Raw genomic sequence first — 21,850 nt, forward strand, 5'->3', positions numbered from 1 at the left:
AATGGATTGCATAATTCAACTTTGTTAACTTTGGGCCACAATTTATCATCGAGATATGGATACTTTGCTAAGCTTTGCGTTTTATTGGTGGTCAAAGGGTAACGCTAACTGTGACGTAACTTTAACCACCTGTCATTAAACTGGACCTAAGCGGTTTAGTGAGTGTATTATTAAATCTTGACAAATCTCTTTTGAATGGACTCCGAAAGGCTGTGAAATAATTAAGTAATTCGCGTAATATTGAATGATTTTTTAAGGGAAAAACTGTCGATAAAATTGGGTAATGGCTGTGCTTGTCCTCAAAATCTGTATTTAGCTACTGTTCTCTTCACAGAATATTGCCCAATAGATACATGAACGTCAAAAGATATTTCGCTAGAACACTCATTCTTAATTTAGTTAACAAAAATAAAACACTCTTCATGAAAGACCCTATAACACATAATATATTATATGTAACGAAATAAAACATTTTGCATTGGACAAAATATATGGAAATCATCAAATTCAGACACGAATATAAAAGGTTAATATATTTCAATCAAACAGTAGCCAAATAAAAATGATGCGGGCCCAGAATAGAGCTAGAAATACACAAATAATAATTAAAAGGACGCAGCAAAGATTCAATAAAATTTCGGTCATAGTACCTATAGCTACATCATACTAATTTATCATAGGGACACTTACCTCGGGGGTCTGTGGAGAGAAGTAAATGATTATAAATAAAATAAACACGTCAATCAACATACACTTTATATCTTAATATAATAATAGTACAATTAGTCGGGACTTCCCGTTATGAAAGGTGGTTCTCATATCCGCTTCTATTGTATAAACAATTTTCAGGGAATGTACTCTCACATTGCCTTGTTCATCTTTACGTCTAATTATTACCAAAGCTAGATTTTATTATTAATACATATATATTTATTCTAAGTTATGTTGCTAGTATGTTCGTCGACTGTTAGTAATCTAATGAGCTGTCAAGAGAGGTCGCGACGACTTCCTAACTGTGACACCTAACTTACAACTAGACGTGATTCACAACTTAATGACGTCGAACGTGGAGCCTGATGCGTTGTATACGTTTGGGCGTATAGTGCCCGCCAGACAACTTGAACGTTGAACAGCGTGGTGGGGGGAAATTGACGAATCCAGGAAGCAAGAGTCAACGTATTAACCAATGGCATGCACCCACGTCCACTGATCAACCAATTACGTGCACCCGCCATTTGCCAGCCAAACGCGTCAACGTCCAAGTTTGTTTGCCGGGCGCTGTATACGGGATGATTTATGCTAGACCCTGTGTTCCCCGTAACACGAACGAGCTTCGGTCGTGTTACAGACTCTGCACGGTTCAGCACAAATCAACCTCTACCTTCGAAAGACATCCAGACGTTATAGACGCAACTGAATTATTTTTATTATCTACCGAAATTCAGTAACAAATAAAGGTCTGTGAATTTCTATAGCAAACGAAGTAGGATATTCGTCGATTGCATTTACGTCCAAACGTATACTAGACCAAATATATTTATTCTAACGCTATATTATTAATATTAATAAGTTTCTAATATTATATCATTAACGTCACAAATCCATACAAATCTAATATTTAAAGAAATTTAAGCTTTCCTCACGCACGTTTAAATTTTAACTTCTAAATTTTTCGTATTTAGTTTCTAGCCTAAAAAGTTGAATTTGCAACAAGTACTTAAGGTAATTTAATAATCGGTAAATCCTTAACAAAACAATCCAGTATTTTAAATTGATTGTTTTATATATTTAATACTACACTAATGAAGATTAAACACGATTCAATTTTTAAGTGATTTTAATTGGTTAATTTTGATATTAGGTTTTAAATGGAAAATAGGTACACATAAGTAATTGACTTATAGATTTCACTGCTAAAAAAAACCTTTTAGAATATTAAATTTGTATGTGTTACTGTGAATACTCGCCTTGCAACGGGGATACGTTCTCCACATTCGATGGTTGAGATTATACAAGTAGATAATATAATGCATAAATTTAAGTTCTCACTCGCCATTTTAACTTTATGTGTCAACTGTCATGTCAAAAGTACGGTTTCAGTCCTTATTATGAAGGTGAATCAAAGTTTTGACATGACACATATAGCTAAAATGGCGAGTGAGTTCTCATTTTGTACGGACTATATACCCAAAGGAGTAACACTGTGTGTAATACAAGCTAGTCACTCGATTCAGTGCATTTACCTCGATTCCTCGCAGCGGACGAAGTATCCCTGTCTCTTTCGTTATGCGTTCATTTTGCGCTTTCTGTCTCACTCTATAGCCCCGTCGGATCTCTCTGTTATCGTTTTAGGCAGTGTGGCATTCTAAAGTTTAAACCTGGACAAACTGGCACGTCATTGGTCAATATCGGGGCACAGAATTTTACAATAAGCAAAATTACATCAAAACGAGACAAGTGAAATAACACAGTGCGAGAAAAACGAACGAGAATGTACCACACGGCCGTGAGATATAATATATACCATTGGGAAGCGGTTCAGTAAGACGTACTATCGAAATAATCTCTACAACTTTGACAATATTATGTAATGTACCCACAAGAAATAAAATAATAATATTTATGTTAAAAATCAGAAAATATGTTACAGTTGGCGTCAGGTAAAAAGATCTCTCTACTGTATTTTCATACTGCTCGATTGACCGACGAACCAACGTGTCGCATTTATACCAACAAATAGGTAGTTCGATAAATCACCCACTGTGCAGGTCCAAAATCAGAGTTCGCCTTTACATCCACAATCGGAGATATATTCAGCAGACCTAATTAAAAAAAAAAATTAAAGCTTGGCTCCAGACCTGCTGGCAAGTGGTGATGCAGCCTAAGATAGAGCGGGTTTGCCTAGAATTATGCCTATTCACTTATGACTTCAAGGTACCCACATTAAAAATAAAGGGGAAAACAGATGATGACCTGGGCGCGTTTGGAACCCTCGTAGCTTTAGTTTTAAGTTTGCGTAATAATTATCAGCACTATATCTTACAAATCCAACATCTGACCATCAAAAAGAGTAATTTATTACCTATTTTGAATAAATCATTTGACTTTGACTTTGACTTTGATGCCGGAAGGGCGTGACACGATGAATGACGTGAAAAAATTATCACGTCATTTATTAATTGGTCTGCTGAACACATCTCCGCTTTTGTGGATATCGGGCCTTCTTTTTTCCTGACATAACGTTTGAAACGCGTCCTGATTATTATTTATTGTGGGCGAAATGGAGTTATACAATATCCACGGAGAGAAGTTAGTACAGGGCTCTATCTGTTACGTAATCCCATACAAATTACAGAGACAAAAACCGCAGTGGGTGTTAACCATTTTGATACACCAACCAATCACAAACATGGTATCAAAAAAAATCAAAATTCAGGTCGAAAACATAGCTAGTTTCATTTGTGATTGGTTGGTGGTTCAAAATAGTAAACGCCCATTGAGTTTTTTGTCTCTGCCGTTAAGGGATTAAATCAAACGTTTTCAAAAAACATTTAAAATTCAATTCAAAAACATATCCAGTTTCATTTATGATTGGTTGGTGCTTCAAAATAGTTAACGCCCACTGAGTTTTTTGTCTCTGCCATTTGTATGGGATTATGTGTCAGAGAGAGCCCTATACAAACTTCTCTTCGTGGATAGAGTATAGTTGAAACGTTTCGCTTATACAATACAGTTATAATCTACAATGGAGAGGTATCTTCTCGGTTCCGTATCGGTCGGTCCGGCTGGCTCTGCAATCACACAAACAAACAGACATGGCAACATCACGGTAAAACAGTTCGGTGGTTTAGCGTCGAGCGGCACCCCGGCACTGGCAGCCTACATACATCTGCAACACTACACACACGCACCAACAAAACGCTAAAGGCAGAGCCACACTGGCCCACGTACGCAGCGTATGCAACGCAATATCACATCTGTGCTCAGAGCACCAACATTTTGAATAGCAAGCGTAGTAACCGTGTGACGTTAACTCTAGAACCCCACACTACTTTATGTTCTTAGATTTCACTACATTAGAGGGCAATATAACCAATAGTCAATGGCGAATGTATAGTTTTTTTTAATACGAATTTATTGCTGTTCTTGTCGTTTTTTTTTTAAAAAAAATATTCAGTTCAGATACAAGTTAGATGTTGACTGCAATCTCAGCTGGTGAAGTGAAGTGATGACGCAGTCTAACCTACAAGTGTAAGTACAGCACAGAGAAACTTTGATAGTAATTTGTTTTTAATCTTTTCACCCAGCAATAAAAAGAGGACGTCACTTTTTAGGTTAAAAAAACATTGGGCTCTTCTCAGACTTGGGCGCGTTTGGAACCCTCGTATAAGTACGTATATAATTATCACTCCTATATTATCTTACAAATTAACAATTTTGACCATCAGTAAGCATAACATTTTACCTATTCTGAAAAAATAATTTGCCTTTTCACTTCTTATTGTGCGACATCACCCTGCAGAAAGTTCAAAACAAAGTGAGTATAAACGTGAAAAAATTGAACATTATACAGTAGTTGATTTAGTTTTTTTATCATGCTTATTCATTTTATAATATAACGTTTACTGTATTTAGCCATAAATGAGAGTGTGTTAGAACTTATAGAATGTGTAGAATATAAGAAAATAGTAATTAAGTATAAACGTTAAAAAAAATTGTAACATTATATTATAGTAGTTAATTTAGTTTTTTTAACATGTTTATTCATTTTACAATAGAACGTTTACCTACTGTTTACTTTTTAACCATACCTACAGACATACTGTATGGAATCTTTACTTAAATTGTTATCCCCTTTGTAACTCTGATATCTGTACGGAATTTGCATGCAGTGTTTACTTTTAAATGATTTAACATAGTTGTGCATGATAGAAAAATCTATGTATTTATTATAGTTAGTAAGTTTTATGTTAAAATCGCTAGTAAACCATTCAATAAAAAATAAAATAAAACGTACGTTACCATACGCGGGAAAAGTGTGCACAGGGCAACACCAACCTTAAAACGATGCAGTGCATGCGTTGCGTACTTGGGACCAGTCTGTTCTTACCTTTACAGTTTCATATACGCTTTCACATCAAATATGCATTGTATATATTTTATTTATTCAACGATACGAATTCATTATTAATCTACAATAATTTTATTATATAATTATATTATCAAATTATTATAGTAATTATATCGTGCATACTGAAAGAGAATAGTACGAATTATCATGCATTTGATATATAACCAAAATTCCTGTAAGGCAATACACTTGAAAGTTGGTAATTTATAAACAAAATATAGCTACGGCCGCTAAAATATAGAAGAAATAAGCATCACAAATAAAAATTACACAAAGTAATCACATTTTAGTGCTATAATATAGCTATAATAATACCAATGACAAAATATTATTAAGAGAATATCTTGCAATCATTTGCTTAACCATATCTTAAGATAAAATGGTGTTGTACACAAAAATAATATAGTGACCATTATAAAGGTGTGAAGTTAAACCCTATTTTGTAAGTGTATAATAGCTGGCTTAAATTTATGTAATGCAAAACAAAATATATAAGCATCAAATGAAGCGTTTCTAGTCTATCATGCTGTGTATTTATATTTAGTTGAAATCACAAATCATGAATCTTGTATATTTATGGAAATTCAAATCTTGATAATATAGTATGCCCAAAATAAGTAGTCCAACCTAAACATGAGGTGTATGACTGCGCTTTGTACAAAAACAAATCTCCTTGTCTCCTTGACAGCCTGGCTTGTGTATCCTAAAGCAGGGTATTCACCTACCCGTGTAACATGTAACGTATATGATACTGTATCAAGTGAGTACGTAGGCACGAGCGCGCTGCGAGCCGCTCGCGCGTGGAGCGCAGTAAGTTCGCAGTGACCCGCCGAGTGGCGGTATCACTGCGAACACAAAAGCGGCTCGCAGTGTGCGCGTTGTGATAGTGTACATAGTGTAAGTGGTGAAAGAACACGTGAACAAAGTGTATCTCAAATCAAGGAAGACTAAGATGCGTCAATGGACAATTTCTTAGTATATAAGATAATTTATAAGTTTAGGTTAAAATAAAACTACTCTCTCTTGGCACTCAACAATAAGGAAGAAAAAAAAGTGTGTGCGTGGGCGGCAACACATAGCTCGTAGCTGGATACGCGGTGACCGTGAACGAGCCATACCCACTTGCAGGTTGATACAGTATCAGATATGTTACATGCTACACGGCTAGTGAGTACCCTGCTTGAGGGCGTGTTTCACAACTTCCAGATAAACTTGACGTTATGACAGTTTTTGTATTGGAAATCTGTCAAAATGGTGGTTGTGAAACAGCTCCTTAGTCTAACAACACGCCAGTTTGTGCCGCATGTTGTAACTTGTAACAGATTGGACTACTTATTTTGCCGTTATATTTTTTCCAAATTAAACTCATGAGTCATGACATTCTCTAAATTACCTTTTGACAGTAGGATGCCTTATTTGATGATGGCGTAATTCCTTGTGCATCAGACCAGTTATTTTTACTTACCCAATACCTCGATAGCAAGATATAGTAACTTCGACGGACCAAGCTCGCAAGACACACTTTTAAACGAGCGGATTGGTATGAAATGATACAGAACCAAAATCTTATTTTGGTCATTGAGCCAACAAGAGCTTTCGAGACGGTCACGCGGCTTGACGTCAAGCACGTAGATTTTTGCTTGACTGTTTGCAAAGGTTGCTTGATGCTTGACGGGCGCATCAAGCAGCTTGACCGTGTCGGAAGCTCTTTTCAAGGGTTTCAACTCACGTTTATTGATGGTGATGCACGTCCGAGTGAGCGCGGTATCCAGGCGGGTAGTGGTGCGGTGCTTTTCTGCTGCGGTGTGGTGTGAAGACCATCAGTAGCAAATGGCTTACGTTTATTGATGTTGATGCTGCGCGTGCTCAGGCGCAGGCGGCACGCCGGGGTAAGGGTAGGGGTAGCCGGGGTACACGGGCGGGTAGTACTGGCCGTACTGCGGCACTACCCCGCTGTTGGCGGAGGACGACGGCGGGGTAGGGTTGGGCGGCGTCGCCTGTGGCGTCGGCTGTTGCGGCACGTTCGACGGCTGCTGCGACTGCTGCTGCTATACAACAATTTTGGATTTTGTAGAAAGCTTCAGCCGCACATACCAGCCTTATGAAGTATAGCTTAAACATTAGTTCGATCCAAAGCCATGAAAAAACAGTGTGAAATAGCTTTAGCACTTGAACAGAAAAAGCCTAGTGTCTAACAGTAGGTAAGTCGCATCGGCACAATTCGTTTGCCCAGATGCCAATCAATGTACATCAATGAAATAGAGATCTTATTTGCTGGACGTTAAGATTTTAAACACAACAAAAGTAAACAAATATTTTAAAAAATATGCTCACCTTGAGTTTGATCTGCGCCTCGATGGCCTCCGCCTCCTTGACCTTGCCGATGCTGCGGTAGTACTCGGCCCACTGCGCGCTGTAGTCGGCGGCGGGCGCGGGCGACGCGGCCTGCGCGGGCGCGGGCGGCGCGCCTCCACCGCCACCGCTGCTGGGGCCACCTCCCCCTGCACACAATTGACATACATGAACACGTGAAACATTAAAAGCGAAGACTACCAGTACACCTAATAACCGTAGCACAGTTCACGATACACTACAATACAATCCGTTATTTGCATAATGTGTGTAGGTACCTTATGTACATAAGGTGTTAAATCTAATAAACATAGTCCAGCACTTTAGCCATGTCGGCGTACAAATATAGTAGACAGTTGAGATATTAAGTATAATTTTTTTTATATAAGACAGGCAAATCATAATATAGAAGGGAACTAATTAGGATAGTTAGGGAACAGAACGTCGAGGCTTTGACGTCAACTGGCAGGTACCAAAGTTAGCATATTTGACGCTGCGGCCTATTTTTCTTTTATTTCACGTCACCATAGACTAATATTTGCATATCGTCGATTCACGATCGACCCGAGAGTTCCCTCACTCTCACTTAACTGACAGACATCAATACTTGAATTGTATGACTTGAAACTTGAATATAGTTTTCTGTAGAGAAAAACTTTGTCAGCGCGACTGAGATACGAGACTGAGTCCTGTAGCGACATCTAGTTATGTGTTGTAAGTTACTTAGTCACAACGTGCGAACGCTGTATTATCCGTCGTATAAGAGTTCGTGTAGACTGTAGAGGCTTACATGTTCGTGCAGTGACATTAGATTATGTCAAAACGTGTTGTTTAATTAAAAATTCGACTATAGTGTTTGTATATAGAAACAGTCACATACACAAAAACTTGCTCTGAGGAAATATTTATGCAATGCAAAAATCGCATTAAAATAGTACACCAACTGCTATGACTAGGCAGGTTGGCCTGTCAGCGGGTCTATGTGCTACAGTACCTTGTTGCTGCTGCTTGGATTGTTGCTCCACGGCCTCGGCCTCGCGCATGAGTCCCAGCGAGCGGTAGTAGTCGATCCACTGCTGCGAGTAGTCAGGCTGGCCTGTCGCCGGGTTTATCTGCACTTGTTGCTGCACAACCAAATATATTATTAAGCAAACAAGGAAGTCAAACATGAATGAAACTAGGCAACACATGAGTGAAATAGTCACATATGAGAAACAATATGAGTGCAAATTAAAAACACGAATATAATTCAGTATTTCAGTGAAACTGAGTGTAACCGAGCAACACACGAGTTTGACCGAGCAACACACGAGTGTGACCGAGCAACACACGAGCGTAACTGAGCAACACATGAGACACAAGAGTGTCAACCATCCATACCTGCGGCTGAGGCTGTTGTTGGTGATGCCAATGCGGGTTGTACCCCCAGGCTGGGGGCCCGGGGGCGGGCGCGGCGCCGTAGTAGTCACCGCCACCGTTGCCGCCGCCATTGCCGTTGCCGCCGCCACCACCACCACCACCACCACCGCCGCCGCCGCCGCCGCCACCGCCGTTACCGTTGTCCGGGATGAAGTTCACCGGCTACACATAATAAAATCATGGTCATAATGCGTGCACAATGCAAATCAGTCCCATAGTTAGACGTATTTTCTGAAAAAAGTTTCAGGTTCCAACCGACAATCAAGTCAAAATTGAGATATTCTGAAGAGTTCATCCAACTATACCTTTCTCCATGATGATCCATTTATATGGAATATATGCCACGTATATGGAACGGGCGGTCTTACTATGCCAACTTTCTCTATGATAATCCGCTTGCAATTTTCCACAACATCAAAATGGCCGCGTCTATAGATTCTTCGTGATTATTTCCGTTGTTGTTCTATGCACGCCGATTTAAGTCTACCATGATTGAACTGTATCATGTTCTTACCATGCCAACTTTCTCCATGATGATCCGTTTGCAATGCTCCACGGCGTCAGGATGGCCGCGTATATAGAACGTGCGGTTGTTCCGGTCGTTGTTCTGCGCACGGCGGTCTAGCTCGCAGTGCGCGCCCGATTGAGCGTTAATCTGCTTGATTACTTCGCCCCCTTAACAATAAATACAATGTCAAACTAAAGTAAAGAGCTAAATTTCAAAATTCGTATAGTAGGAAATACACCACGAAGTTTTGGTGAGAAGAAAGTTTAAAAAACCCTTACCATAATTTATGGAGAAAAGAATAGCGCTAAAAAGCAAAGTACTTTGTAAAAGTTAGTGGGATTTGAGGATGTGAAGTAACCTTTGCTGCATTTTAAAAATATTGAGACAGTGAGAATTGTTTAATTGAATGATGACATTTTGATGGTCACCTATAAAAGCCTCTTAAAAACAACAGATTGAAAAAAAAAATTTGATGGTAAAATGAAATCAATGGGATGGTGAAATATCAATGACATTTCAGTGAACATATGGGATGTTCGATTAGTAAGATAAAGATGAGCTACATTTAGCGCTACTAACCTCTGCCAATGATGAGTCCACACTTGACATTGGTGACGGTGAAGGTGACTCGTACTTCTTGGCCCTGTTCTGGCCACTGCTGGAAGTCCCTGTCCCCTCCGCCGGAGCCGTTGCGCTGTTGCGGACCGCGGCCTCGACCCGAACGGATCGCCAGCTGCACAATTACATCATTACTTTTAGGCCTTCGTTCATTTCTCTGTGCATTGTAATTTTTATTTTATATGTGTACTAGCTGATGCCCGCGACTTCGCCCGCGTGGCTTCAGGTTTTTAACCGTCCTGTGGGAACTCTTCAAATTTCCGAGATAAAAAGTAGAATGTCCTTCCCCGGGATGCAAGCTATCTCTGTACCAAATTTCGTCAAAATCGGTTGAACGGTTGAGCCGCGAATAGCTAGCAGACAGACAGACAGACAGACAGACAGACAGACAGAGACACACTTTCGCATTTATAATATTAAGTATGTATGACGTATGTGTATTACGTCACGTTGGCAAACCAATGGAAATAAAAAAAAGTATATTGTTATCCAATTCAAATCGATTTGCAAGTAGATAGTATGGAAGATAGAATCATAAGTTTATGGTGCGTGTTTCCAAATACTCACATTGACACTGGCGATTAAATCTTCTATCATCTGTCTAGCTTGATCCACTTGATGCGGCTTGCCTTGTAAATAACACCTGGGCACAAAGAAAATCTATTTCACACCAATTCTGTTATAAATCAAGAAACTATTATGCATAAAAATAAATAAAAACCTGTTTTAGAATGTACAGTCAAGTAAAGCCCTTTCGTATGATACCCCACTTGGTATAGTTATAAGATAACTTTGAAAATTGAAAATACTAATTATTTGCTCATGAACACATTTAAATTTTTAGGGTTCCGTACCTCAAAAGGAAAAACGGAACCCTTATAGGATCACTTTGTTGTCTGTCTGTCTGTCTATCTATCAAGAAACCTACAGGGTACTTCCCGTTGACCTAGAATCATGAAATTTGGTAGGTAGGTGGGTCTTGTAGCTGGCATTAGGGGAAAAATCTGAAAACCGTGAACTTGTGGTTACATCACACAAAAAATTAAATTGTGGTCATAAACTAATAATTGGTATTTTCAATTTTTGAAGTAAGATAATTATATCAAGTGGGGTATCATATGAAAGCTCTTCATCTGTGCATTCTATTTTTATTTATTTTTATGCATCATAGTTTTTGAATTATCGTGCAAAATGTCGAAAAAATGCGACTGAAGTACGGAACCCTCGTTGCGCGAGCCTGACTCGCACTTGGCCGGTTTTTTTTGTGATGTAACCACAAATTCAGTTTTCAGATTTTTCCCCTTATAGCCTAACCCTTAAAGACCTACCTACCTGCCAAATTTCATGATTCTAGATCAACGGGAAGTACCCTGTAGGTTTCTTGATAGACAGACAGACAGACAACAAAGTGATCCTATAAGGGTTCCGTTTTTCCTTTTGAGGTACGGAACCCTAAAAATTGTATACAGAAGCAGTGATGTAACATAACTGGTGAAATAGTGGTTTATGATGATGATAAATGTACAGTTGTTTTTGTCACTAAGTTAAAACTCCGCATTAATTATAGTGGCTCTCTGTTGGTGAGTTTATTACCTCTTATCCCCAGGTCCGTCATCCCTTTCCTGGTGGAACTGCACTCGGCAGCCCGTCTCTGCTTGGATTTTCTTGATCATGTCTCCGCCCCTGCCAATCACTATCCCCACTGCTACTTTTGGGACCAGTACCTGGTTTAAAAATGAATTTTATACACTGTCAGTATATATCTTAACAACTTCTTAGTAAATCAATTATTTTAGACTTGCCTTTACACAAGTTTAAAAAAATAATACTCTTGAAACATTCTCTCATCTCTTATTACACAAGTTTATGTAAAATGTAAATGATTGTGAGTGTGGAATTGACTAGCAGCTTGCTCCAGCAATGTGTGGGTCTGCAATTGGGTATTTTACTACTTTTGAATTTGATTAATATTATTACTTTATTATAAACTAGGATAAAAATTATGACGTACGCTGAAAAAAATATTAAAATCCAACAAAGATATACAAAGTTACAGGCATTTTAATTTTGGAGTGGGAGGGTCTTCTATCCCTTTCTCGCAAAACGAAAATTTGTATGAAACCGCACGAAGCTACTATGGCATTCGTCACAATGACGTCATAATTCTATATCGCTATCTCTGTCTAATCAGAAATATTTAAATACTTATAACTTTTTTGTTATTTGATCCATTTAATTAGTTTTTTCATTTTTCGTCATTATTTTTATCCTAGTTTATAATAAAGTAATAATAAAAAAAATTGGAGTCAAATACCCAATTACTTATATGTATTTGGAATAATATTGTAAATTGAATTTTGAAAGATTAGAAAGGAAAAGTAAATTGAAAGCAAGTTGTATTTAATTGCTTAAAATGCACATATTAATTAACTCCGAAAAGTTAAAAGTGCGTGCCCAGGATCGAACCCCGAACGCCCGAATAGGAAGGCGGCCGTCTCAACCACTAGCCTATCACAGCTCTGTGAATAAAATAATAAGTATTATGTATAACGCGTAAACTTTAACTCCTCACGCGCCATTTTATATTTCATGTCAAAAGAACGATTTTAGTCATTATTTTAAAGGTGAACGGGAGGTCGATTTCGTAAAACCTGCATCAATCATTATTACAATCTCAAATGATGTGACCTGAATTTGTGATATTCTTGTTGCAACAATGCATTGTAGTAGCCAATAATGAGCGAGCGTCAACCAATTAGAGGTGATTGTGATCGTGACATTGCAGCTGTCATTCTACCGCAATAGAGCAGTCGTACTTTTGACATGACAGTTGACCCATACGTTAAAATGGCGCGTGAGGAGTCATTTTGTACCGACTATAGATGGAAGTAGGTCAATGATGATTGTGCAATTTTGTACGGGAATGAACTGGACCGTACATGTGTTCAATAAAAAAAATTGGTTCACTAACATTTTGTTCCCTCACCTCAGTGGAGTTAGTAGCGAGGCCGTTGCCCTGGTCCTGCTGGTAGCCGTCGTCGTACTGCCTCTGGCCGCCTCCCCCCTGCTGCATCTCCTTGTCCGCCAACAGTTCGTACACCAGTTGCTTTGCGTGCTCCACTTTGGACGCGTCGCCTGATATACGAAGCGGCTTCTCCTAAATTGACAAAAGGTAACTGAAAAAATCGGTCAAGTGCGAGTCGGGCTCGCACACGAAGGGTTCCGTGCCATAGTATAAGAAATAACACCTTTTTAATTTTTTTTTAATTTTCAAGCCAGCCATTTTGAGATTTTTATTTGTTGTTGTTATAGCGGCAATATAATAGATTCACATTCTATGAAAATTACAACTCTCTACCTAATTAGTTTACGACATACAGCCCGCTGACAGACAGAAGGACGGACGGACAGCGGAGGCTTAGTAAAAGCTTCCCCTTGGCACTCTGGGTACGGAACCCTGAAAACCGCCTTTGTGCACTTTATTTTTCTTTCTCGTTTAATATGGTTATAAATAATTTATCTAACTATCAATGTAACCGTAAACGAAAAAAATTGTTTTTGTGTTTTTATATTTGATATCTGTTAACAGATTTTGATAATTATTATTATTAGCGAAGACAGATGAAAGGGCAAATAATAAAAATTAATGAAGTGAACTTTAATAATAATGAAGAACAACTAAGTAAATAATACATGTTATTAAAAGGTTGCACTCACATATTCAGTGTTAGGGCCGTCTTGGATGACGACCATCTTGGCTCCCGACTGCTCTTGTAGTTGCTTGATGGTTTTACCATTCTTGCCAATGATCAGACCCACTTTAGGGCCCGGCAACATTATCTCTTCCTGTTAACAATTAACGAGTATTTATTAAGGAAGTGTACATCACTTACCTTAAAAAATCTATGCCCATGTAACTTTAAAACTAGTACATACTTATTTTTACGGAAATCTGACAAATCACGCAAAATTCAACAAAACAGTCTACAAAATTTCAATGATTTTGTTTGCTTATCTATATATGTGAAACGCACAGCTCAAACTAATGGACACAGATAGCTATCATGACATGACGTAGAAAAGGATTTGTGAAAATTCAATGGGTAAAATTAGAGTGGTCCACACAGACCAGGTGGCGGGCATAAGCTAGTTATTCAAATAAGAATCAAACCTCGTTTGTATGGAGCGCGCCCACTTCCCTTCCATTAGGAATATTAAAAAAATACATAAATCATTTCGGGCCTTAGGAGCCCTAAGAAGCACACCTATAGTATGCCGCACTTACCGTCATATTACCACCGCCGCCGCCACCACCACCGCCTCTGTTCATCGGTGGCATACCACCGCCGCCGCCGCCACCACCACCACCGCCGCCGCCGCCGCCGCCGCCGCCGCCGCCGCCACCCCCACCCATTGGGTTGTCCATATGCTGAGGCGCGTTCTCACGACCACGGTGATTAACAATCTGGTTAACTAAGTCCCTGATCACAGATAAACATATATGAATGATGAAAATGCCATACAAATCCACACAGATAATGCCAAAAAATCATATTCATATGGATAATCACATCATGAAAATCTAAAGACCATCCTCACATGGAAGGATCAGTTTTCAATGCAGAGGCAACTAAATCGAGGGGTGAAAGGCGAATCGTTTATTGTATTAATATTTATAAGTGCCTTTGCACACGACGACATTTTAGCGGCTGTCGAAGCATGTTTTAAACGACTCGACTAACTAAATTTAAAGTGTAGACGTAAGCCAAACAAGCGACTTTATCGCGTTAACAGTTCGTTTAGTTGCCTCTGTAGTCTGTATGTGGAAATGTCGTCAAGTGCAAAGGCTCTATATTTATGCACAGGGCCGGCCCAGCCCTACTGTGACGCGTACCACACGAATTATTATAAAGGCGCCTGTGCAAGTAATTTATTAGGTACAATGATATTTTTTTTTAAATATAATATTCGAAAGTTATTACTTCAGTACCTCTACATTGAAATAAAACCATCTATTTACTATTTCAATAATGATGGTGTTCTGTACGTTGAACTATATATATATATATATGTATTGCTAAACTATTTGTATTCCTGAATATAAATAATTGCTTCTCACCCCTCGAACACATTAATTTTTTGTCTAATCTTTCTTTACATAATCATATAAAGGGGGTTTAAAAAGTTTTTATTATTAAATAACTTTATCATTACCCGAATGGCGACATTTCTGAGTCTTGCTCCATCCGCCTTTGGCTTGGGCCGGCGCTGTATCTAAAGCAGTGGCATGCATTTTATACGAGGATTTTACTCAAGGTACGCAAAATGGCAACAAATAAAGTGTCATATTATGATATGCGGAACGAGTTGCTACAAAATTTAGTTATTTTTTTTTACTATCCGGATATGGCGAAGCATAAAAGGAGGGTAATGGTTTTAACCGGCATGTAGGTATGTCTGTGTTTAAGTTCCTACGTCCAATTATACCTTTTCAACAAGCAGAGGGATATTAAGAAAATGTAATTTAAAAAGTTTACATGTGGGATATTAAAATTGAATTCTTCAAGAGACAATTCCGAAAATATAATGTTCTAGTCTTATCTGTAGGAAACTGAATACTAATATAATAATTAATCTTGAGTGAAAGGTACGAATTATTTCCCAAGGTAACATGATAACTTCGAATATGTATTATTACGCCCAATACAACAATTTCCGCCTCTCGATGCGCAATTTATACAGTTTAATAGGTTTAATTCTAACAAGAGTTCCTATTCAGGCAAACCAGTTAATCGGGAATCTGTATAAGTGCTAGTAAACACGCAGTCGCGAAATATCCAACGTATAGAGGTGGATTTAGACAAAACGGGCGAATACTCGATCTAACACCACTTCGTCATATTCTCTGATTTATACCAATAAATTGGTCCATATCGTCTTTATAGTAACACTTTATTAGTAATAAATAAATATTCATTCATTTATTCATTCATTCATTCATTCACTCACTTAATGTTCATGTACCAACCGCGTGGCTTTGCATTTCCGCAAGCTCTTACGTTTACACTTTACATGCACTAAAAGATTTATGGTCCGTTGAGACTGCTCTAGTCGAAAACCATTAAAAAAAAATAGGATTGAATCAAACATGTCTCGACATTTTTGAATGTCGTTTTTCAATAAGGCCTTATGTACTAAAAGCTGACAGGAGAAGGTTCAAAATAAGTTCTAACTTTTCTTATTAGAATTCATGCTTACTAACATGGTACCTGGACCCACTAAATATTATACCATCCCGTGTGCCCCGTTTTCAGTTATTCAATTTACCTCTATTAACGAAGGCCAATGAAATAGTTAAACACAAAAGCCGCAAGGGCAGCGTAAAAAGCGTACTTTTTGCACATCGTACGGTGACAAGTTTCATATTGTTATCGTGCACGAATAGGACTCTTGGACTTTAGTAATAAAATGAACTGATTTTTGTATAGCGGTAGTTCATGGGTTTGAATTCATTATTAAAGAGAATAATTTTAAAAAAACCTGATTTTTATTTATCTTTAACATGAAAGTCACGCTGTACGGAAGGTGAATAATGACGTCACAAACCGTAAACGACATTTTTTTTACAAAAAATTCATAAAAATATAGTAATTTCATGTTAAAAAATTTAAAAATATTTGTGTTTACGCCACTTGACGTCATTAATAATCGCTTTCCGTACACCATGACGTTAATACATAAATAAATTATTTTAAAAATGAATAGAAATCATATTTTTTTTAATTATTCTCTTTAATGAATTCTAGCCCCATAAACTACCGCTATACATAATTTTATATATTATTACAATATACAATATTTTATTACTACAGTCCAAGACCCTATTATACATGTTAATTAAGTTAGTAGGTAGGTATAGTGCGCGCAAAACAAGTAATTCAATCTCAACACGTAACGTATGACGTCCGCACTGTACAAAAACAGATCTCAGCCGAGCTTGTGCATGCCCTTAGTCTACAAAGTGCGCAAATCGCCAAGTTGCAAGTTCAGATTGGACTACAGTGCGACAAGGCTCTCTTGGCCCTTGAATAACATTGACAAGGACAACAAAGGCTTAGAATAACAAGAACAAAGGGGACACTTGACAGCAACGTTAGTTCCGATTATCGCCACACGCCAAGATAGCCTTGTCCCACTTTTGTGTGTTGTGTTGTGATCACTGTATAGACACTGGTAGTGATTCTGAGCGCAACTTAATTTTAGAGTATTCACATCTTTTTTTTATGGGTTTCCGTACCTCAAAAGGAAAAAAGGAACCCTTATAGGATCACTTCATTGTCTGTCTGTCCATCTGTCTATCGTGTCTGTCAAGAAAACCTAAAGGGAAGGTATTTCCCGTTGACCTAGAATCATGAAATTTGGCAGGTAGAAAGAGGTCTTATAGCACAAGTAGGTAAAGGAATAAATCTGAAAACTGATTTGTGGTTACATCACACAAAAAAATGTGTTAATATATTCAAAGTAAGATAACTATACCATCGTATGAAAGGGCTTTATATATGTATATCCTTTTTTTTTTAAACAAAGTATTTAAATTTAAAATTCACTTTCCCTCTTTATTAGCACTATTCAAAGTAAAAGATGCAGATATGTACTCTTTTAGTTTAGAGAAAAACAACAGAATCGAACGCCAGTAACTATTTAAAAGCTAAACACAACACAAAGCGATGTATAGTAAAACACGAAATCATACTTAGCCCTCGCGATAGCCTCCCTCGAGCCAGTGAGGGTGCACAGGCGATCTGGCTGGCCTCCCGAGTCTGGCGCCATCTGGATCTTGCACCCTGACTCCGCTTGCAAACGCGTGATTTGCTCGCCGCCGCGACCGATTACTACGACATTTCAAGTGTCATCGTCATCAACCCATCGCCGGCTTACCACTGGCAGAGATCTATAGAGCTAACTTTGACTTTGAGTTAAAACGAGACAGATTTATGTGAGAGATATACCTGTCTCGTTTTAACCCTGTCAAGCTAAGTCAGAGTGCGCTCTATAGATCTCACCCTTAGTACCGCTCCACGGGCGAGGAAATCGCAACGAGTCCGACCTATTTTATCACCGGCGATAGTAGCGCCCTTTGGAGATTGGCGTATAAAAGTGCTGATAGACTTGAGCATTCACTTGTAATGAGCATTCGTGCGAATGTTGCATCACAGAAAAATAAAAGAACATTTTAGCGAGCATTAGAATGCTCGCTAAAATGCGAGCAGATTTGCTTGGAGCTTTTTGGCGTGCCAAGCTTCTGTCATCGTTCCGCGCCCCGCCGCTCTGCGACGTCCCTCCCCGCACCTCTGTTGCTCTCCAGTGTGACATCTTCATAAAGAATTGACGAGCATCGAATAGAGCGTTCGCTAGAATTCTCAAGATGTTCGTAGCAATATTTGGCTCTATGCTTGGCTCGGCTCGTTGTTCAGTTCGACAAAAATAAAAACGGCGAATGCTCGATGTTCTGTTACAAGTAAATGCTCAAGTCTATCAGCACCTTTAGAGTTTTTTGGTGGCACAGCGAGATTAGCGCCGCGATTCTGTCGTCCATGGAGATGGTGCTTAAGCAAGGAGCTTCTCTTATGAAGGGTTTGGTCTTAGTCTACCATACTGCTTAAGTGCAGATTGGCAGAATTCATAAGTCATATAGGTACCATTGAGAACATAATGGACAACTCTCAGGCATACAGGTTTCCTCACGATATTTTCTTTCACGTTAAAACAAGTGATATTTAATTGCTAACACACATAACTTCGCAAAATTAGAGGTGCGTGTCCAGGATTGAACACCTGACCTCCCGAACAAGAGGCGGACGTCTTAATCACTAGGCTATCAAGTTTTATCAAGTAGCTAGCTAATATTATAAATTTAGAGCCTCAATAGCTCAACCGGTAAAGGAGTGGACTGAAAACCGAAAGGTCGACGGTTCAAACCCTGCCCGTTGCACTATTGTCGTACCTACTCCTAGCACAAGCCTGACGCTTAGTTGGAGAGGAAAGGGGAATATTAGTCATTTAACATGGCTAACATTCTTTTTTAAAAAAAAAAAAATGTACCTGCGCTTTTGTCATGGATTTAGGTTATTAAAAATTCCTTTTGTTTCTCGCCTATGAATTTCTTGAATAAAAAGTATAACACTCTCCAGGTCTTTAGCTACATCCATGCAAACAATCTCATCGATCTGTTATTCCGTTGCAACATGATTGATGGTTAAACTAACAAACAAACACAGCCACATTATACAGTAGCGATATGGGTAGTGATTGTCAATTGATGATTGGGTTTTGTCTAGTAGATAAGCTTCTAAATTATTGCCAAGCAATATCTATTTATTAACTAAATAAAATGTATTTTAAGGATTTTGTGTTACATAACTTGATTATAACTTTATGGCATAACAGCATCGTACTGGACTGCTAAATAAGTTGGCGGCACGGTTTTTCCGGTAAGATAACTAGCCACGGCTGAAACCTCCCACTAGACCAGACCAGGGACAATTATTTAGAAATCATAAATTCCTAAATTGCCCCTGCCTGAAATCGAACCCGGCACGTCCCAGTTGAAAGACCACATTGTTCACCACTACGCCAGGTCGTCAGAATTTGCAGATATTTTATATTTAGCTGCAGAATATACTCACTGAGTCCAACCATCTTGTCGGGTACTCTAATGTATTCATTGATAGCCTGGTCAGGCATGTTCATGTTGGGCGGGCCCGCGGGGGGTGTGGGCGCCGAGTTCGCGATACGCGCCGCCGCCGCTGCCGCTGCCGCCGCCGCCGCTGCTGCTGCTGCTGAGGCACTAGGTACAAAAACATTGGACATGAACATCTTTTTCTCACACTTTCTCGGAAATTGCTTCATGCTACTTTTATCACCGAAAATCGAAGTTTTTAAAAACCTAAATCCACCTGGACAGTCTACCATTGAATAAAATAGCCCACCAACTACAAGTCAATGACATCTGAACATAAAAATTGAATACACTACATTTTAAATATAATTATCTTATGCATTGTCAATATATTTACATAAATAAACAGCTGTTCTTGCAATAATAAAGCACATTTCTTTATTTCTTCAGAGATCAAAATGGTAGAGTAGTAGTTCAGACTGCAGACATAAGCAATGTTATGTAAAGTTTAATCATAATATTGTGGCTAATTCTGTTGTACATAATCTCTAAACTAAACTAAAATGATGCGTCTAAATCTATTGCTATCCCTTTCATAATTTTGCCTGCAGAAAAGGATAGCACTAAATTTAGACCTGTTAAATTAGTTTAGTTTAGAGATTGTGTACAAGAGAATCGGCCCCATTGTCTTTATTATCATATTGTTAGAGTTAATAAATGTAGCAACTCTTTTCATTGTGTTGTTATTGCTTTTGTGGCTTAATATGAAGGTTATTGCAGAAATATTTATACTAGATGATGCTGATGATGATAAAATTTAGCCTATATCCATTTCTGAGATGCAAGCTATCTCTATACCGAGTAGATTCCCACAATTTCATCCATGTGAATTAAGGCAGGTTTGGAAATCCTATGGCAACTCTCAATTTAGCAGGACAAAAAGCAGTCTATGTCCATCTCCGGAATGCAAGGTATTAAATTTCATCAAAATCAGTTAAGACAGATGGGCCGTGAAAAGCTAGAAGACTGGCAGACTTTTTCTTCCCAAATAGTGCACTCTTTGCAGAGTGGTTGTGCCTATAAATTCTCCTTCACTGCTGCTCATGCAATTTCCAGTGATTTATTTCATGCACACACAGAGACAGGCATGTTTGTTGAGGAATGGATGAAGTCCACCCCACCTAGTTGGGAAACAACCATATTGTGGAAGTATGTATGCCCTCCACTAACAAAGAACAGACTGACAGGCAGTCTTGTATTTATGTATATTAGTATGGATTTACCTCATTGCTTGTTGTTGCTGTTGCTGTTGTTGTTGTTGAGGAAGATATGAGTTTTCAATTGGGGCTAATTTCTTTGCACTTGGTTCAGGTCCTTCTTCCAATGGTCTCTTACTACCAACACCTTCAATTCTGGCGGCAACCTACAATTAACCGACGCAAATACTAACATCGACATTAAACAGAAAGACGACAGGGCGGTGCTTTGTGATAGGTACTGATTATACACACAATGTCGCGTACGCAAGAAGTAAAGTAGGTTAGACTGTAAGATTCTCTGTCGAAATACTAGGGAAACGAGATGCTCATTTAACAGGCATTTTAAATTAAGATTAATGGAGGTATATTGAAAAAAAAGGGTAAATATACGCGTAAATAAGAAGCTAAAATGTCAAAGTATAACGATTATGCAGATTATAGAGTTCCGCTCACCAATCTAGCACGTTGTAAAGCAGCCGCAAATCCCGCCGGTTGGCTATTATTTTGAAGCGTAGCCATAGAAGAATAATCACTCATGTTTAAATTAAAGCAACCATTCAATCGCGCAATGGGGCAGCCATTAAAATGGATCAAAAGATCCAAAAAATATTACGACTATTTTCCCACAAACTTGAGGAAGACGCGGACCATAGGCAAAAGAAGAATTTTATAGATGTTATCAAAAATTTCATGCGTCAAACCGACAAAACGAAGAACCAATCAGGTTTATTTAAATATCGCAACATCAACTAAATTCTGCATGGCTATTGGTCAATTTTTAAAAGGCGTCCCTCCAAAAGTATTAAACTTTCTAAATTACGAATAATTTTACCTTATTGCTAGTATTTTAATGGACTATGTAAAAGAAAAATTAGTTTTATTTA

The 21,850-nt window shown here is 38.4% G+C and overlaps 1 protein-coding gene across 6 annotated transcripts; it reads right to left on the reverse strand.

Annotated features, from left to right (window-relative positions):
• Positions 1–739: 739 nt before the first annotated feature.
• On the reverse strand, positions 740–21,651 carry Psi (P-element somatic inhibitor). Of its 6 annotated transcripts, none has more exons than XM_069499488.1 (17): positions 21,420–21,651; positions 20,991–21,130; positions 19,715–19,875; positions 17,782–17,920; positions 15,243–15,302; positions 14,314–14,509; positions 13,746–13,874; positions 13,000–13,185; positions 11,622–11,752; positions 10,596–10,671; positions 9,990–10,143; positions 9,417–9,577; positions 8,864–9,064; positions 8,478–8,607; positions 7,466–7,632; positions 6,971–7,176; positions 740–3,791 (listed from the first exon to the last, which is right to left on the reverse strand). In XM_069499488.1, exons 1-16 carry the CDS (start codon positions 21,501–21,503, stop codon positions 6,973–6,975), a joined length of 2,319 nt encoding a protein of 772 aa, XP_069355589.1. In that variant the 5' UTR covers positions 21,504–21,651; the 3' UTR covers positions 740–3,791; positions 6,971–6,972. The 6 variants fall into 6 exon arrangements, with proteins under 6 accessions (XP_069355589.1, XP_069355588.1, XP_069355590.1 ...); XM_069499487.1 differs by having other exon boundaries at positions 6,971–7,179; positions 21,420–21,647; XM_069499489.1 differs by having other exon boundaries at positions 6,971–7,179; positions 13,015–13,185; positions 21,420–21,645.
• Positions 21,652–21,850: the final 199 nt, after the last annotated feature.

Source organism: Maniola hyperantus, chromosome 7 (assembly GCF_902806685.2).
Source record: "Maniola hyperantus chromosome 7, iAphHyp1.2, whole genome shotgun sequence".
NCBI lineage: Eukaryota > Metazoa > Arthropoda > Insecta > Lepidoptera > Nymphalidae > Maniola > Maniola hyperantus.